Source organism: Abramis brama (genome assembly GCF_963993115.1).
Source record: "Abramis brama genome assembly, chromosome: 20".
Lineage (NCBI taxonomy): Eukaryota > Metazoa > Chordata > Actinopteri > Cypriniformes > Leuciscidae > Abramis > Abramis brama.
Window position 1 is genome coordinate 24,012,151 of NC_139982.1, and position 21,137 is coordinate 24,033,287.

Here is a 21,137-nt window from a genome sequence, read left to right on the forward strand (position 1 = left end):
GGGCCGTTGTCCATTCATAAACACTGAATGCTGGTGCTAATAGTCATGAGCATTCCAGTTCAGTTTGGGGTTTATCATGGATAGAATGGGAGACAATGGTGAATACTGAACAGTGTAATTAGTGCAATCGGTCATTGGCATTTATACAAATGAACATGGCATCATTTCCACCCTGAACCTTCCCAATAGACGAATGAGAAAAAAGACAAGATATTTACAGCAAATATTTATAATATATATATATGCATTTTGCTAAATTTATTTGCAAATTATCATCAGCATAATATTTCAGTACAATTTTAATTAAAAAGACAACATGAATTTCTGAACTTGGTATGTTTTCTTTGGTCAATGCCAAATTTTTTTATTGTTTTTTTTTATTTGTGACCTTGAAAAAGTGCAGAATCTTAAAATTGCATTTGTTTCCAGGTTTACATTTTTTTTTTTACAAAAAAAAAAAAAAAAAATTAATTATTTTTTTATTTTATTTTTTTATTAGTGACCTTGAAATAGTGCAGAATCTTAAAATTGCATTTGTTTCTAGGTTTAAAAAATATTTATTTTTATAATAAATACATACAAAAAATATTACATTCCATTTAATACAAATTTTTAAAAAATATGTAAATAATTTACATTTAATATATACTTATATATTGTATATATAAATTAATATTATTAATAGGCTATTATTTTATTAGTTTTCCAGTTATTTGTTACAGGTATCATCGATTAAAATGCATAGTTTTCTAAAGAAACGCAGAACTTCGAAAGGTTAAAGTAAAACCCATCCTGCAACCTTTATTTTTTACAGTTCAGTCCCAAAGATTCTCCCAGAAAGCTTCCCTGCTGCACTCAATCTCATCTCTCTAGTCCTGGGGTGCTATTGATTTCTCCCCCGAAATCGTTATTGATTGTTTTGGTTTTTATATACTCCTATTGACAGTGTTTTCTGTTGCATGACGCCAGTAACCTCTGTTTATCGACTGGTTAAATGGAGCTGACTTCAAATCATTAAAGGTACTGTGTTGAGTACATACCTGTTTGTACAGGGCGCAAATATGGAGAGCTGTATTCCCAGATGCATTTTCCACACTCATGTCCGCTCCGTAGAACAAGAGGTGCTCCAGGTGCTGAACGTGACCGTATCGACAAGCCTGATGAACAAATGAGAACTAGTTTGATCCTTTTTGTGAGAAAAATAAGAATCTTATAACAGTTTCTGCTTGAACAAAAGCATTTGTGAGCCTTAAAAATTCAAACGGTAGCCTACGACAGATCCAGAAGTCTTTTGAAACATAAAAACATCATTAAGCCTTCAGTACGCTGTCATCTCATATCTTTCAAAGAGTCTGAAAGTAAACCCTACATGCTGCTTTTCCATTTTCCCAGTAGAGTGCGATCAAAAACGCCACAGAAATAATATGACTGGCATCCTGCAGTCCACCTGTCACAACACTAGATGTCAGTACGCCGTCACAACAGGCAGACTTGATGATTTGCTCACGTTAAAACTAGTTTGATCTCATCACCTGTCCATTAATTGAACAAAGCTGCTGTCATATAAAACTGCAGCTCTAGTGTAACTTCCACTGCTTCACTCCACGGTGCATATATTACCCCACGCAGCCACACTCAACATTTTTAGCCAAAAGAAAGCTTTAAGAACCCTTTTTATTGAATGACACCAGCTAACTATAATGTGAAAGACAGCGCCACCTGGTGGATCTCGTGCCAGCCGTTCTCATCATGACATGCGACGCTGGCATGGGCACGCAGCAGGACCTCACAACAGCTCGGGTCTCCACCTACGGTCACTGTATGGTAGAGTGGAGTCAAACCCTGACGGTCCTTATAGTCTGGAGATGCTCCCAAATCCAGCATAGTCTACAGAGGGAAGAGACATAGGATTAGATTCTAGTTAGAGAGGAAAATACATTAAATACAGTATTATGATTATGTTTTAGCAGAGAAAGGTTTTTGGAAGGGCCTTAAAGCATGAAATGAACTATTTTTTCTCGTCTGCTTCCTTTTACGTCACAGCTCAAGATAGCTGATAGTGATGGGTTTGAGACTGTGCGCTGGGACTTTTTTCAATTTCTTTTTTAATGTTCACGTGCGACAAGGCAAATTAAAAATACAATTTGTGCAATTGTTAAGGAGCTATTTCTATGTCATCTAACCCTTTGGGTTTGTTGTTGTAGCTTAATGTATTTAGGTTAATTCAGTGATGTTAAATTATATTTTTGACTTCACTTAAAATCAGTTAATTTACACTAACATTCAAAAGTTAGGGGTCGGTAAGTTTTTGTAATGTTGTCTTATGCTCACCAAGGCTGCAATTATTTGATCAAAAATACAGTAAAAACAGGAATATTGTCGAATATTATTAACATTTAAAATAACAGTTTTCTATTTTAATGTATTTTTAAAATCAAATTTATTCCTGATGCAAAGCTGAATTTTCAGCATCCTTACTCCAGTTTTCAGTGTCACATGACACTTCAGAAATCATTCTAATAAGCTGATTTGATGAAACATTCTTTATTAGTATTATTATTGTTGAAAACAGTTGACCATGATACATTTTTTCAAGATTCTTTAATTAATAGAAAGGGTAAAAGAACAATATTATAAATGTCTTTACTGTCACTTTTGATCTATTTAATGCATCCTTGCTGAATAAAATATAATTTCTTTAAATAAATAAATAAATAAATATATCAAAACTGACCCCAAACTTTTGAACATCTCAGAAGAAACGCCTTGAACTTTTGTAAGCAATCATTAAACAGACACTTAACATCTTATTAGCCAAATATAACAAATCTGAACTTGTAAAACCTACAAATTTAAAGGGATATTTCACCCAAAAATCATTAAAAACACAAAAGAAGATATTTTGAAGAATGTTGGTAACCAGACAGTTGACGGAAGCCATTGACTTCTATAGTATTTTTTTCCTTCTATTAAAGTCAGTAGCTACCGTTAACTCTCTGGTTACCAACATTCTTCAAAATATCTACTTTTGTGTTCACAAGAAAGAAATTCATACAGGCTTGGAGTAAATGAGGACACAATTTTAATTTTCGGGCGAACTATCCCTTTAAATACTCTGCAAAATGTAATATAAATATGTATGTAAAACAATAGATATGTATGTTAACAAATGCGCTTGATTTTTTCAATTGGTATGACAATGTCTAGGCTTTTATTAAATTGTATACAACCAAGCAGTTTTATAACTGCATGACTAAAAGTACATTCCTAGTTCCTAACTAAATGACTACAAGCACTTTTTTTCCAACTAACATTACGAAACCCAGCCTCTCCAGTAATGAAAATAGGAAATCTATGGCTGTAACACATTGAAGTGACATAAACTAAGATTCAGCATGAGGCCTTTTTAAATAAACGGCCGGCAAGCAATATACCGTACAATATACTGCAATAAGTGCAACGGCAGAGAGGAAATTGTTTTACAATATTCAAGGCACAAAACAGTAGTGCATCAGCAGTATTATTTCCAATGGTAGTTAAGAGAAGAAAGTAACAATGAACAAAAAAAAACTTTACTGATTCCTTAAAAATATATATATATATATATACAAAGTGTGCTTTGAATGAAAGTATACTGTCAAGGTAATAAATGTACCCTGTGTAAACTCAGCAGAGTCACTGACACCATAAGACGTCATTCTTTTAAAAAAAACAAAAAAACAAAATGACAATCAATGAAGAGGATCACTCTAACACAGCCATAAAGTCGTGCCGCCGTTCAGGATGAGGTCATTTATTACCTTGAGAGCTATCTGGTTCTTTGCCCTGGCTGCTTTGTGCAGGGCAGTCATCCCATCCCGAGAGCGGAAATCTAAATGAGCCCCACCGTTTTTCAAAGTAACGATAATCTCCACCATATTGTCTAGGTGGGCAGCAAGGGTTAGTGGTGTCTCTGTGGACCAGAAGCACAAAAAAAACAAGTTTATTAATATGTATTATGTAAATCTCTTTTAATATAAGCAAGATATTAATCAAGGGATTTACATGTTTCATCAAAACAATAATTAGACATGTAAAATATACTGGACTATATACTGGATACTTGCCGTCACAGAAACAAAGTAACAATTGTACGATATAATCACATTGTGAGACTGTAATTGTGACTTTATTTGTGACTTTAGACAATGTAAATATAAAGTTACCATGTCAAAGTTTAGGTCAGTAAGATTTTAATACTTTCATTATTAATGAATTAATACTTTTAATCAGCAAGGACATTAAATAGATTAAAATCAGTAAAGACATTTATAGTGTTACAAAAGATTTCCATTTCAAATGTTCTATTCTTTAAAGAACCTTGAAAATGTATCTTGTTTCCACAAAAATATTAAGCAGAACAACTGTTTTCAACATTGATAATATTAATAAATGTTTCTTGGGCAGCAAATCAGCATATTAGAATGATTTCTGAAGGATCGTGTGACACTAAAGAGTAATGAAGCTGAAAATTCAGCTTTGTCATCACAGGAATAAATGACATTTTAAAATATATTAAAAATAGAAAACAGTTCTTTTAAATTGTAATAATATTCCACAATATTACTGTTTGTTTTTGTTTTTACTGTATTTTTGGACAAATAAATGGAGCCTTAGTGAACAAAAGAGACTTTAAAAACCATTTAAATACAGGTATCTTACCGACCCCAAATGATAGATAGATAGATAGATAGATAGATAGATAGATAGATAGATATTATAATATCAGCCATCATGTCTGTTATCGGACAAAACAAAAAATAATAATTATCGCTAACGGTATTGGTGCATTCCTAACAAAAATGGATTAAATCAGTGAGTAAATATGTTAATTATAAACTGCTGAAATATAATGTAATGGTCTGACCAAACTGTGTTGATAAAGAAGAAATGTAATCAATCAGTCGTTTGAGAACAACTAAATAGGGCCTGAATAGCCCTTTATGGGCAATTTGGGAGGTTATCTGATATGGCATCCCCTACCACCAGTGTCCGGGTCATGATAGTTGGGGTCCAACCCTCTCTCCAACATCTTGGCAACTTTGTCCACCTGATGATGTTGGATGTATTCCATAAATTTTCTCAGGTTGACCTAACAGAAGATGTAAGAGAGAACGAGAGAGCAGGTGAGGGGAAACAAGAAACATTGACTGAGGAGGAAGTTAAGGAACAGGAACAAGTGAGGGAAATGAACAGTTGACGAGAGTGTGAAAGGTCTCTGCTCACTTCCTCTCTCATGTTGAGATCTCTGGGACACACATGCCACGATACAAGGCTGGATAAAAATAGATAGGAGAGCAGCTCCCAGTACAGAGACATCAGAGAGAGAGATAGAGAAAGAGAGGGGGAGCACAGCTGATTTGGCATAGCTAAGAGATACGAGCGAGCTACGGCATGCTACAAACACAGATCAACATGCGTCAACTCTAACACACAACCAAGCACGCAAACAAAGGCCTCCAAAAAGAGAGTAATTGCCATACCTGCACAAAAAATTATAGTTTGCATTATTTAACTTCTGGATCCCGTTCTACCAACACTAGCTTTCAATAATTCACACTTTGATGCCAGCTAACAACTAACTACAAAGCGGAACAACATTCGCCCTCTTACGTTGCAAAAAGTGTTTTGTCAGTGTTTTTCCAACAAAAATCATCTAAAACTGGTTTTATTCATTCAAAAATATTATTCATTCAAGATTAATTCAACCAGAAAATGTTTGGTTAAAGGGGTCAAGGACTGAGTGGTTAGCATAGTTAGCATAGCATCTACTATCTAGTGTTTCCACCTTTTTTATGGTGGAAAAAGGCATTCTGCATTGATAATCATACAAAAGTAGCCATATATTCTTATAAAATTGGTGAGCGGCTTTGGAGAATTTGATGTTTTCCCGTTCAAAGAGATAGGATCTGTAATTGCATGACTGAAATAGCTGCCCGAATGACTTGCCTTAAAGGGACTTTACTATAGTTCTACAAAATGCTGAATAAAGAATGAGCATCAGGTGTGTTTTTGCTTTTTATGCACTTACTTATGAAGGTGTTGTAAACCGAAGGTTATATTATCCAATTATTTTCATAATTATACAATGCTATTAAATATTGTACTTGCAACATGGTACTTGTATTGTTAGTGAAAAAAAGACAATTTCATACATTTCAACAAATTTACTGTCAACTTCAGATGCTGCATCCATAGCGTCTGTCATGTTTTCTCATATATGACCCTGGATCACGTCACCAGTCACATGTCGCACGGGTATATCTGTGGCAATAGCCAACAATTCATTGTATGGGTCAAAATTATCGATTTTTCTTTAATGCCAAAAATCATTAGGATATTAAGTAAAGATCATGTTCCATGAAGATATTTAGTAAATTTCCTACCGTAAATATATAAAACATTTATTTTTGTGAGTGAATGTGCATACTCGCGAACATAAATGAACAACTTTAAAGGTGATTTTCTCAATGTTCCGATTTTTTTGCACACTCAGATTCCAGATTTTCAATAATTGTATCTCGGCCAAATATTGTCCTATCCTAAAAAAAACATACATCAATGGAAAGCTTATTTACTCAGCTTTCAGATTATGTATAAATCTCAATTTCAGAAAATTGACCCATGTGACTGGTTTTGTGGTCCAGGGTCACGTATATACAATCTTTTCAACATGACTTGAATGCGTTATGAGAGCTATAAGCAAAGGTGGCAGAATTCATGTGCCAGCCGAGCAACTGCTATTGAGTTGAATGAGAAGAGTCAGGATTCTTCAGTTATTACAAGTTTTCCATGGATTAAGCCAATAAAATACATTTGTATGGGTCAGATCAGGTAGAAATAGCTCTTTAAAGGTGCTGTATGTAATTGTACTAAAGCATAAAAATACCATAATATGTTATACTAGTTCACATACTTATAGTTCACATAATTTCTCTGAAAAACAATACTACAGCCAGATATTCTACTCTGAAATGTGCGTTCCGTGTCGGAATGTCTGTTTTTGTTTCAGTCTGTGTGATCTGCCAATTTACCCTATAGTATTTCAACACCCCGGGTTGCCAATTGCTGGAAAACACAGCGCATTGCAGCTAAGGAAGCCAGCAAACAAACTGGGTCAGCGATTGCAGATTCTACCCAACCTAAAAAACCTCAGCATCTATCTAAAAAACCCTATAGGCATATTAAAACGCGGATAAACTTGCAGCATGAGGCTTGTCTTCTTCCATTGTCAACTGCGCTCATTCCTTTTGTGAGTCCTCAATCTGGCAACCTGCGAGAGCTTCAAGTCTGAGGAGGGCTTGGGAAACAACTCCCTCCAATATTTTGAATTTGGACTTCAACCACTCTTCACACTCACGACCTAACATCTTCACCTTTTAACTTTTCATAATGAAGTCCCCACTAAGCATTTGCAACTGTTGCATTTATAATTCATCGAAGTGGGATGAATATCTATTCCTCAGAAACAAGGACGTACACAAAGCTGTTCCTACGTCATCCTTTGCAAACCCTGGCGGCTTATGGAGCTATAATATAATAACTTATTAAGGGAGCTTGAAAGCTCAGAGCAACGAGAGGGAGAATTTTAAATGCTGAGGGAAGCAATGTAGGGACGAGAGATAAATAGGTTGTAAATAAAGACACCGAGCACAGCACAGGAGGACACATAGTGCTGGAAGAAGTCAATTAGAACATGGTTGGGAGCTTCAGGACTGCTTTTGGGCGAGGATCGTGGAATAACCTCCACCGGTGATTGCAAAAACGCTCATGACCACAGAGCAAAAACTGGGCAAAACACTAAAACATCAACATCAATGAACATCTCGACCCAACAGTCCTGCTAAGTCCAAATGTATGCAAATGCTCCGGCCTGCTGCATTATTTAGCAGCAGAATGTAAAATGAATGTTGTATGTTATATTCAACCCTAGTGACAATATAAAAAGCAAGATTTCAAATGTTTCTTTCCTGTTTTAACAGTCGTATCCCACGACACCCTGTTCTACTTGGAAATGGCTTCCATTTGATATGTATATAAAAGACTAAATTATCATAACGAAAAACAAGTTAATCACCACCACCTGCATGTCAAAAATAGACAAATATGCATAGTAGGCTAATCTACATATGTCATTTCAAAATATTTATTTAAAAAAATAAGTCTCACCTGTGTGTGGAGTTTTTCGATTTGCTTTTCATTGACGTTTGGCTGCTGGTACACTCTGCTCTTGTAGCGGAACTGCAAAATTAAATCAGAGAAAAATATAGTTTATATGCTGTATTGGTTTAATTTAGAAATGAATACCATCAATATAAAAAACATTTTGACAAAAAAATACTAGGGCTGTGAAACGATTAATCGCGATTAATCGCACCCAAAATAAAAGTTTGTGTTCACATAATGTATGTGTGTGCACTGTGCATAATTATTTTGTATATATAAATACACACACATGCATGTAAATATTTAAGAAAAATTTGTTATTTATATATAAAATATTTATATTTATTTATAAAACAAATTATATATAATATATATACAGTATATTTAAGCAAATATTTCTTAAATATATACATGCATGTGTGTGTATTTATATATACAAAATAATTATGGACAGTACACACACATATATTATGTGAACACAAACTTTTATTTTGGATGCGATTAATCACGATTAATCGTTTCACAGCCCTAAAAAATACACTTATAATATGATTTGTACAGTACAGGTCAAAAGTTTGGAAACATTACGATATTTTTATATTTTTGAAAGAAGTCTCTAATGCTTATCAAGGCTGCGTTTATTTGATCAAAAATACATATTGTGAAATATTATTACAACTTAAAATAATAGTTTTCTATTTGAATATACTTTAAAAAAGAATTTATTCCTGTGATGCAAAGCTGAATTTTCAGCATCATTACTCCAGTCTTCAGTGTCACATGTGACATCCAGTCTATCACATGATCCTTTAGAAATCATTCTAATATTCTGATTTATTATGAGCGTTGGAAACAGTTCTGCTGCCTAATATATTTGATGAATAAAAGGTTAAAAAGAACTGCATTCATTCAAAATAAAAATAAAATATTTTCTAACAATATAAATCTTCTTTACTATCACTTTTTATCAATTTAACACATCCTTGCTGAATAAAAGTATTGATTTATTTCAAAAAAAGAAAGAAAAAATGTGCTTTTTTTTTTTTTTTTTTTTTACTTTTTATTCATCAAAGTATCCTAAAAAAAGTATCACAGGTTATGAAAAAATATTAAGCAGCAGAACTGTTTCCAACTTTTATAATGAATCATCATATTAGAATGATTTCTAAAGGATCATGTGATAGACTGGAGTAATGATCCTGAAAATTCAGCTTTGCATCACAGAAATAAATGATAATTTAAAGTATAATAAATTGAAAACCAATTATTTTAAATTGTAATAATATATCACAATATTACATTTTTTTTCTGTATTTTTGATCAAATAAATGCAGGCTTGATGAGCAGAAGAAACTTCTTTCAAAAACATAAAAAAATAGTAATGTTTCCCAACATTTGACCTGTACTGTATATGCGACCGGAAGATGTTTGCTAAATAAGTTTGTGGTGTCTTGTAATCCCATGTGGGATGGCCAAATGTTTGGCATGACACAGAAATAAAATTTAACTAACTATAATAATCTCCAAATAATATAGCATCAACCTAAAAAAAAGTACAACAGAAAACAGATTTTTGTATTACAAATATCATGTACATTATTAGAGTTTTATTCTATTTCACGTTTTTGTAAGCGAGAGAGCATATAAACAATCTTGATAATGTTTTTAAATAATTAATATAATCTTTAGCTCAAACAAATGATAAAATAGAAATATGTTTCATTATACTCCATTTGCAGCTTTTTTTTTCCGGTTGGTTGCTGGCTTGATAGTGATATGATTATATCAGGCCCTGGGGCTTGAACGAACAGGAGAACTACAAAGGTTGCTGTTACACCAGCCTGACATCAGCCTTTTCACAGAGAGAGCTGAGAATGCTCCTGTACAGAAAGCACATCTTAAGGAGGACTCCGGCCATATAACGCTGCGTTGGTAGCAATTTAGAGCAGTTATCATCAATGTCAAAACCATTTTGTCATTGTGATCATCCTTGTCATGACTCATGAATAATATGAATATTTTATACTCACAATAAAATAATTCATTACTTATTATTTGTTCTTCATGTTGACTACCACAGAAAACTTTTTCGATCTGTGTATGCAATGAGTATATTAAGGTCACAATATACAAAATTATTATGATTATCATAATGATTGTTCATGTTGATTAGCAAAGAAAACAAATCTGATGCTCTTTTATTTGTAAAAAATAAAATAATAATAAATAAAAATAAAATATAAATCATCCTTTACATAAATAATAGTCAAGTCAAGTCAAATGTATTTATATAGCGCTTTTTACAATACATTTAGTTTCAAAGCAGCTTTACAGAGATAACAGGAAAATATGTAAATAATACATATGCATGGTCATATATATTCACAATATCTTTTTAATTACTGATTATTGTTTATGTTGATTACCACAGAAAGCAATTCTGATGTTCCTTTAATAAAAATAAAACAATAAAACTATAAAAGATGATCCTCCTTGACATAAACATTAATTAGACAAGGTCAATTATACTCACAATAAAATATTTTGATTACTTATATTAATTATTGTTCATGTTGATTACAACAGAAAACCATTTTGATTTGTTCCTTAATTAGAAAAAAAGGGTAACACTTCACAATAAGGTCTCATTTGTTAACATTATTTATTGTATTAACTAACATGAACTAACAATAAGCAATATATTTATGTTAATGTTAGTTAATAAAAATACTGATGTTCATTGTTTGTTCATGTTAGTTCACAGTACATTTACTAATATTAACAAATACAACTTTTGATTTTAAAAATGTATTAGTATATGTTGAAATTAAAATGACTACGATTATTGTTCATTATTAATGTTAACTAATGTAATGTTAACAAATGAAACCGTATTGTAAAGTGTTTCCAAATAAATACAAAATGCACTTTCAATGAAAGTCTATAGTGCAAGTATACTGGAGTTTTTAAAAGCCAAAATGTTGAGCTCATATTTTGGAAAACCACTTAAATGGAATGTTTTGTACAAAGATGTGTGCTATTTGATCTTTAAAGTTGCCTAAATCTTCCTTTTAGGGACAGGACTACTGTTCAAGGCAGATTAACTTCTAGTTAAGCATCTACAAGCATAATTCCTGTGGTTGTTTGTGGAAGTACTTTGCAGATAGTGATGTCCCATGTCCCCTTCTGGCATCCTTGCATGTATTGTGCCACAGTTACATCATGGATCGAGCTTAAGTTGACGTGTTACCTCAAGGGTTGGAACGCCTTTAGTGGAGGGTAGCGGATAGTCTCTGAGGGGTCGTTCTTCCTCCAGGAAACCACTTTCCCTCCCGTCCACGGCCGGCTGGAAGAGCCCGTAGTTGAGCACATCCCTCAGACTCTGTGTGAGTGTACACAGGATCTGCTGCTTAGCAACCCATACTGTGGCATCAGGACTGAACCTCATGGATTTCTGGCAAAGCCACATAGAGAGAGGGAGAGAGAGAGAGAGAGAGAGAGACGCTCTATCAGCCTATAGCAGGTGTACAGATTAACAAGGAGAAAACATTTGTGTGCTGAGGGAGAAAACAACAGAAGAAAACACAAACTGTGCTTTTTGACATTATTTGGTATTGGTTGACAATGACATATTAATGACATTTTATAAATAAAAATAAGTAGTAGTATAACATAAATGCATTTTCGATTTTGTATGTCCCCAAGATCGTAATTTAATTTTTTTATGAACATTTTCAACCCTCTCTTCGACCTTAACTCTTTCCCCGCCAGTGTCTTTTTAAAAAGTTGCCACCAATGTTTTTGATCATTTTCTCAAACATTTCATGGCACCCCGAGTATTTTGTTGTATGAATATCTGAACATGCAATATATCAAAAGAAAGAACAGACCTTCTGGTTTTAAACAAAACCCCGTTTTATTCCAGCTTCATGCATTCCTTGAATGTGGGTAAGTTTCATTAAAAAAAAAACAATATTTTGAGCAAAAAGCTGAGAAAAAGATTATCAAAACATAGATGGGAGTAGATCGAGTTCATCAACACCACCCCTAACTTAATGCTTTCACAGTCCTATAACTCGTCCTGGGTCGACATTTCATTCAGTAACATTAGGCAGTCTTGATTCATATGCTGTTTAATGTTGGTGATCGATCGCATTATTTTACATATGCATATGCTTAACGTTACATATGAAATCGCTTGTTGTTCCTGCTTCTTCTTCGCCTGTGTTTGTTTTGATCAGGAGATTCCGGGAGATTCAGTACTCTTTCAGAAGATGCGTAATAGCGCCCCCTACCGTATAACACTGAAAACACGGAAAGCCGGAAATTTTAGTCAATGGCAGGGAAAGCATTAATAATTAAACGGTAATAACTGTAAATTTGCAGTCACATTTTGGCAAAAAGTTGTGGGCAAAATAAAATTCCCATTTGTCTATTGTCTGTAGTGCTGCGGTGTATGAAACAGCTCACAAAGAAGTCACTTTCAAACCAAACCGCTTTCTGCTGGTAAACAACCCGTTGCGAAATCAGCGTGGATTTTTTTATTTTTTTATTTTGCGAAAATCCAGATCGCAAGGACTCCTATAGAATCAATTAGATTTGCCCATCCTCGAAAATTCGCTAAAAAATCATAAATGTGACAGCACCTTAACTGTAAAATCAACACATAAAATCAGATTTAGTTTTGTGTCCATGTATGTTTTGATATCATGCTAATGAACTCCTAAATATTGACAAAATTCAGATAAATGCATTTAAATTTAGCATTTTCATTCAGGTAAAACAAACCATAAAAATTGATGACTCATCCTGCACTGCACAGATTTTTTTGTCCAATCAAATGCCCTCTAGAATGTCCTTCACACACTAATGAAAATCATTAGCACCAAAAAGTGACATTATGTCCCACCTGAACTTCTTGTTTCTTGGGATGCTCTGAGAGAATACTCATCAGAATTTTTTTTTTTTTTTTTTTTTTTTTTAAGAAATAATAAACTCTATCCTACTTCTTATTCAGTAACTGTGACTGAGATGTTATTGTTGACATGTAAACGCAGAATATGGAAACCGGGATAATTGTAACGCTCAATAAATATGACACTGGAAATAACACAATATGCTAACCATAACCTTATCAGCAATGTGCCAGCACAATTCAATCCTCTTCCTAAAATAACATTTTCAGTAATGACAGGCACAGATATTTTTAAAGAACCTCTTTGGAGCATGAGCAGTAAAAATGGTTTCTATTAGTGATTTTCATTTACAATAAATCAAATTCTACAACATTTTTAGCCTGGTTTGGTTGCAATATTACAATAAATTGGGGTGTAATGCATGAAGTATGGCAACCCATTATACATTTGTCATAAATTTTTATATTTTAGTAGATTTTAAACTACTGTTGTAGTGACGTTGTTATGGATTTTAAACAAAAAAAGGGTCATTTTGGGATTTATAGTTCACTTAAAGTAAATATTTTAAACTGTATTTTTCATATTAACCTATTTGTTGTGCTTGCTTGTATGTCAAATTTTCAAATATATAAAACTATTACTTTCACATTTGGAAAAGAGCGTCTCTGCATGATATTGCCTTTCTGAAATTTCTTCATTTAATGCATGACAATGTAATTTTCTACTTTACGAGTGTAAAATAGGTCAAAAACTTGTTGCATCTTTTTCCATTTTTTAGTCCACTAAAACCCAAACAGCTCTAAAGAGAAGGCTGAAACTGTTAGAGGGAAGCAATTTACTATAATAATATAATTTTGAAAGGTCCACATGGCCCAACAGCTGAGTGTTTGTATGTGTGTGTGAACGCACAGACTGCTGCAGGTCAGGGATGACCACACAGATGAGCGTTGTGTCTCGCAGGCTGTTGTCCAGTCGGCCACTGATAGGTCGATCCAGCCTGGGAGGCTCATCTCGGGAACTGTCTGATTCCGAACTGACCGAGTCCGAGAAACTCTGAGCCATTTCCTCCTCGCTAGACATGGGGCTCCGCGGCATGATCAACACTGTGGAGAGAGAGAGCAAATAATTTTACAATAAATTCAATAGCGTGCATAAGGCATAAATTAAAAACTTTAGTAAACTAACTAAATTCAATTCAATTACACAAAAATATTTACCAATGAATAAATAAATACCCAATATGCTGGAAAATGAAAAGTATTTCATAGGAATATTCTCATTTAAAATTACCTTGTAAACTTCAGCATATGAATATAATTCTAATTCCCAAATTACACCAAAAAATCACCTATTTGTCTTAATAAAAAGGCAGTGAAAATAATAATAATAAAAAATACTGGAAAATAAAATACTGGAATTAACTGGAAAATAAAATAAAATAAAATAAAATAAAATAAAATAAAATAAAATAAAATAAAATAAAATAAAATAAAATAAAATAAAATAAAATAAAATAAAATAAAAATACTGGAATTAACTGGAATATAATTTAGAAAATAAAATAACATTAACCAAAAATAAAATGCTGGGAAAAAAAAATGAAAATAAAAGCAAAATAAAATTCTGGATAATAATATAAAGTGAAAAATAAAATAAAATAACATAAAAATATGATGAATAACCTATAATATAACATCATAAACACATAGCCAACTCTAAGTGTTTAAAATTGTTCCTGAAGAGGGTCATTTGATGGATCAGCCTATTGTCCAGTCTAGGCGAAGTAATTTCAGAGGCGTATAAGTAAGTTATTACAACTTGACAAAAGATTGCCAAGTCAATCTTGTTTTTATTTTGAATTAAAATAATATGCACCGATGAATCACAATAAGCACAGTAAGACCAGAAACATATTAATAAAATAAGGAGGGGCAATTTTAGTTTTCTGTTGACTCGAGTGCTTATTATTCCCATACATAATATTTTTATATTGCTATCTGGTCATTTCGTTCCACTTGTTTATCTCTCTGTGGCCTTTTGTGAATTCACTGGGTTCACCAAATGTTGCTGAACAGTCCCTATCTGCCGAGACTGAGCGTGTTTATAGTTCATCTGTGGATGACTATAGAAGTACACTGAAATGTCAGACTGTATATCACGTCATTTTAATATTTCTTCTCTTCATCTTTTGGATCTGCACTACCTTGCAGGGATAATTGAACTGACACTCACCATGAAAATGAAAATGGTCTTGTTTATTATCACAAACTTTTGATGAATTAACAAATCAGCCATGGTTAATTTAAAATGTACAGTAATGCTAAATCTTTGTTTATTTTCATTATTTCATTATATAAGTCGTTCAAAGCAGCATAACGTAGGCTAATGTAGCATACAAAGATTACATACAGATACAATCAACATTTATTATGTAAAGATTAGCATATAGGATGAAGCATAATTAATATATTTCTCAGTGGTATTTTGGGAAACTTTTACTTTTACTTCACTATACTCCAAAGCATAATATCGTACTTTTTACTCCGCTAAAAAATAAAAAATATATATTTTATGAGGTCTTGCATCCTAAAACTTTGTTTATTTGTAGCTAACGTTACATTTTAAATCCCATATCATGGAGCTCACAGACATTTGGACCCTTATTGTATATTGGCTGTTAGTCATTACATCGGATTAAAGGTTTTCAAAAGGGACAGATGGAGCTGTTTTCTGTGTCTTGGGTTAGCACACGCCATATTTCTGAAGTGTACACACGCGTTTGAAATCACAACAAGACTTTTGAATGGCAAACAAAATGTATGGGTGTTTGGGGTGGGGACGGCAAGCAATATCAGACAATTACAGAGACGCAGAAAGAGAGAGAGGCTCAGACATTAACTAAAGCAAAGAGGTCAGGTGAAATATCTGACTGACGGCTCTCCGCTAAAGCCTAAATCATCACGGCATGTGCAAACGAGACGATGCGAGACAGCTGAAGATTAATTAGAAGCGCTCATCACATTTCCTTTGCATTTTACCCTGTGAAGGGTTCGAGAATATTAAAACTGACCTTTCCGTGCTAGCGCATCTTTATAAGCTAAACTAAACTAGCTAAACGCTAAACTACCGTGTGTAGGTGGTCAAATAACTGCTATTGAATAAAACACCACGATTAAGGGGGCTTCGGTGTAAGAATATGCTTTTATGAGATGTTGTCACACAACCTAGAAACTAACAATCCACTTATATAGTGTGTGGAAGTAATGTTCAAACATGATAGGCTACTTTGAGTGTGACCATGCTTGTAGCGAAACTGAGCCAACGGTTTCATACGCTCGTGAAAATCAGGCGTTGTTGTGTCTCTCTCCCCCGTGGCTCAGTCAGAAGGCCCTGTCATTCATCAGGGCTGTCAGTGTTGGTTTTCTCGCTCGACCTTTACAGTCGCCCGCCACCAAGACGGGATTCAAGAGGCAGGAAGCATTTGTCGACTATCGCTTGAAGGGTACCACCAATTAAAACCTTACAGCGTGGAGAGGAAATTGCACCCACATTCACTTTAGTGCTAAGAAGCTGCCAGCAGATTTAACACAACTTCAGTGTTGGCAGATAAACACACTTAAGTCCTTTCACAGTTGTGTTATTGTGCGCTCGATGATATATTGGTTTCCTGTGAAGTGAATATTATCCAGTTGTGGGCATTTAAATAAATTACACAGTACATGCTTTCATCTTGCTGAATTAATTAGATATTATTTGCTTGTAAGAAGTTCAAAGCAACATTAAGCATAACATAACCTTGCAGAGGTTACATGAAGATACAATCAGCAATATATGTTGAATTAATATAATTTTAATTCCCAAAATGACGGCATAAATCACCTTGACTGGCCTATTTATTTATTTATTTATTGTAAAATGGCAGCGATAAAAATAAAACACTGGAAAATAGCCTAATTGTAAAAAACATAACATAATATGAATATGATAAGTGATTCAATTTATAATGTAAAGATTATAGAGCACTTTCAGCTGATGCATATGAATTATTATATTCTAATTCCCCAAATCCACTTCAAATCACTGCAAAAATCACCATGTCGGCCTATTGACTTTATAAAAAGGTTTTTTGTTTTGGAGTATAAATTGGAAAATAATCTATGATTATGATCATAATATGAAATTACATAAAATAAAATATTAACTAATATGCTGGAAACTAAAACGTAGCAACTTGGTGCATTAATAAAGAATATGTGGTCACAGGTGTGCATTTATTGTTAGTTTATGATGGCTTCGAATGCAGCTTGTGCAATCATAATTCATACATTAGATTTCATATTTTGGACATGATATACATACCCAGATGCATTAGAATTATACATTAGATTACAAAATCATACATTTAATTTCCAGAATTCATTATTAGTTCAGAGTCACTTGTGTTTTCTGACTATTTTGGGTATTTATTTATTACACTCGATTATACAAGATGCTAATATATGGCAGCACTTCTCAGGAAGCAGAAAAAAAACAAGCACATACTGACCTAGAAGCATAATTTACTGTATTTAATAAGTTAAAGTTTATTTTCCCTGTTAACTTCAAAAACACACACCGATGCTTTTTCATTACGGCAATTATTTATTAAAAGTACTGCCAAAATATTCACTCTGAATGTCTGCCACTGTTGCCACGACGACTACTAAACACATTTGCATTGTTATAGTTAATGGAAGTGATGCATTAAGCTTTTTTTTTTTTTTAAATGGCTGGTTTTGGTCTAGACTGTCATAATGTGTTAGGAGGCTTAAAACGTTACTTAATATCCTACGCTCATCAAGGAGCATAAGGATTCTGGAAGGAATTAAGCTCATCCTAATATCCTGAAAAACAACAGAAGTAATATTTTTCTTCCTGAGATTTGTTGAGGAACATCTCATATGAAGGTTGGTTCACTTCTGCGTAGTCTGTATCATTTTACACAGGGTTGCTCTATTCCAAAAGCCTGCCTGAGGGCAGTCAAACTTGCTGTTTCAGAAACACGGACAGTAGCAGGAACTGACAGCTCTCCGAGAGCTCAACCTTCCCATAAACATATATGCTGTATTTGAGAAGCATCTAATTCTGCACCCTTCATTAAACCAATGCACAAATATTAATATTTCACAACCAATTTATTTTTCATCAAAAAGTGCTGTGGATGTTGCATCAAAAGCTCTTGGGTATATATTTTTTGCAATATAGCAACTCTAAGACTCCAATCCCATCCTCATAAAACAAAAAGAGCAATAACAAAATTGTTGTGCTTGCTCATGCAAACCTCACCACCATAATGCTAGGAGGATCATGGTTGCCAAGGTGTTGCTATGGTGTTCTAGATGATTGATCAAATCTGTATACTGAAAAATATGTTAACCTAATGAAGTGGTAACATAATATACCATTCAAAATTTTCAGTGGGAATTTTTTGTATTTTATTTTTTTAAAGAAATTCATACTTTTATTCAGAAAGGATGCATTAAATTGATCAAAAGTGATAAATCGCTACTTCAAATAAATGCGTTTTTTTTTTTTTTTTACAAAAATATGAAGCAGCACAACTGTTTTTTACATTGATAATAATAAGAAATGTCTCTTGAGCATCAAATCAGCATATTAGAATGATTTCTGAAGGATCATGTGACACTAAAGACTGGATTAATGATGCTGAAAATTCAGCTTTGCATCACAGGAATTAATTATATTTTCAAATATATTAAAATAGAAATCGGTTATTTTAAATAGTAAAAATATTTCACAATATTACTGTTTTTTTTACTGTATTTAATCATATTATGCTCACAAAAGCTGCATTTATTTGACTTCTTTCAAAAAATATTAAAAAAGTCTTATCAACCCAAACTATTGAATGTTATTGTAAATAAATAGATTTTATTCAAGTCCAAAACACTATTTAACATCACTGAATTAACCTAAATACATTAAGTTACAACAGCTAAACAAAAGGGTTATGAATGATATTAAAAATAGCTCCTTTACAACCCCTTTTTACAGAGTTTGACAAGCTGGTCTGCAAATATGGCTGATTCCCTCCTTCAAAGAGATTTCTCAGCCATTTTATCATCCGCCAGGCGACGGTCCTAAGTCCAATCTCTTAGAAAAGAAATAGGACAGCTCTCGTCAACAAACCACACGGTGTGCAATCATTCATGTCCATAGCCGTTAGAAGCCACATTTGACTGCGCAATAGAAGTGAAGCTTCTGTGAACTACCTGAAAGGAGAAGGGTAACTAAAGTATGGGTTTCATCTGGGCCAGCAAGTAAACCACAGAGAAGAGCGGAAAGAAACGGAGCTGTGGGACTCAAAGGAGCAATAGAGTGAGACAGAGGGATAGACAGGGAGGGAAAAGTGGCATACAGAGGCGAATAGAGAGGGAGAGGGAAAGGGGGACGGGCTGGCCTGGATCTGTGTCCGCTTGCCTTACCCCTGGTGACTTAACGGAAACACCGCACAGCTGTAAAATAGGGCAAGACTAGGGCTCGCGTATACGCCGGTGCAAGACGAGCAGAACAAATCACAGTCTGAACACCAGTGTTATAAAAAAGCGAGGTGAAGCTGATGAAAAATAAATGAGAAGCAAGGCCCAGTTCTATCACAACATGTCATCTAACCCCTCCCATGGGCTGCCTGCGTTCAATCTGAGCTCATCGAGGAATCCGCACGTCAATATGAGGGACAATTATTGCCCCCCGGAGGGCCGCCGCTGCTTTAGGCCTACACCATATCAGTAGACTACAAACAATGGCAGTATATTGTTTCTCAAATAGGTTTTCAGATTTTTATTCATCAATCCATTCAACCGCTCACTCTCTAGGGAAAATGTAACCAATTTAGAGGCCCCATTTAATGATTCCTTCACTCGAATTGTCAATTACACCACAGTCCTTATCTGAAGAGCATATAATATAATGATGAAGCCATCAGATCTTAATGAAATGCACTTATCTGCATTAATTTAATAAATGGATGCTCATTGTTGGGGAACTAGCCTACTCTCCAAGCAACAGAGCAGAAAAACTAAACAAAAAAATAGCACTAAAGTTACTCAAAGGTACAATATGTAAGATTTTTGTAATAAAATATTCAAAAACCACTTGCAGTGTGATTTATTTCATGCAGTTGTGTACTTACATTATCCCAAAAGTTCCCAAGGATTTGTAAATCCTGAGAAATTCTTAAATAATGGTTTGTCCCTTGTCGTTGTCGCATATCAACGACGTAGGTAATATCCACGATTTCCGCTTGTAAAAACATAGAAATACTACTTAGATGCCTCATTAACTGCCGTTTCAATGGGCAGCTTTATGTAAGCTGCTAATGAGGGATCTATGTATACATATCTATACAATATGTCGCACGGCGCTGTCGTGTTGTTCAGTCATAATGGTACACGATTATTGATTAGCGAGTACAGAAAATCCAAAGAAAAAAACGTAAACGTAGATCAACTGAGGCAAGCAGGCTTTGGGACAAACGGATACAAAATATCGGCGTGGCGTTTTCAGGATGGAGAAAGCTTTGCGACAAACTTGGACTTGATCTGTCGACAGAGATTCCGCTCTCACATGTGTTTTAATAGACAGGTAAGCAAAAATATATTATTTATTGTACACATACAATTACATTGCACTTGGTTTGTACTTCAGTAAGTCTGGTGACCAAGTCTATGGCAGTGAAATTACAGTATGTGTTGTATAAAAATATTTAGCCATTACTTAAAAAATACTGTTGTTTTAAACGCGTAAAACTGCGCAGCATAAACCCACATAACAGGCAGTCATAACAGTCACATATAACAGGCTAATATAGCATTACATTTCACGATCCTTGCAGCTAATTCATTACGTTGACATAAAATAGTGTGATCAAATGTACAGGTGATATAAAAACTAATTTATTAGCTAATTTATATGATTCGTGAATTCCATACATCTCTGGATGGTGAAAACGACATA

General features: G+C 33.9%; 1 protein-coding gene across 1 annotated transcript in view; it reads right to left on the reverse strand.

The window, feature by feature from the left end:
• Positions 1-21,137, reverse strand: part of shank2b (SH3 and multiple ankyrin repeat domains 2b) — a 99,204-nt gene that overhangs the window by 73,799 nt on the left and 4,268 nt on the right. Inside the window, exons 2-8 of the mRNA XM_084094168.1 lie at positions 14,031-14,224; positions 11,456-11,659; positions 8,209-8,280; positions 5,023-5,131; positions 3,801-3,952; positions 1,720-1,887; positions 1,041-1,157 (exon numbers count right to left, since the gene is read on the reverse strand). Coding sequence (XP_083950294.1) covers positions 1,041-1,157; positions 1,720-1,887; positions 3,801-3,952; positions 5,023-5,131; positions 8,209-8,280; positions 11,456-11,659; positions 14,031-14,216 — 1,008 coding nt within the window. The 5' untranslated portion in view covers positions 14,217-14,224. The remainder of the gene's footprint in view (positions 1-1,040; positions 1,158-1,719; positions 1,888-3,800; positions 3,953-5,022; positions 5,132-8,208; positions 8,281-11,455; positions 11,660-14,030; positions 14,225-21,137) is intronic.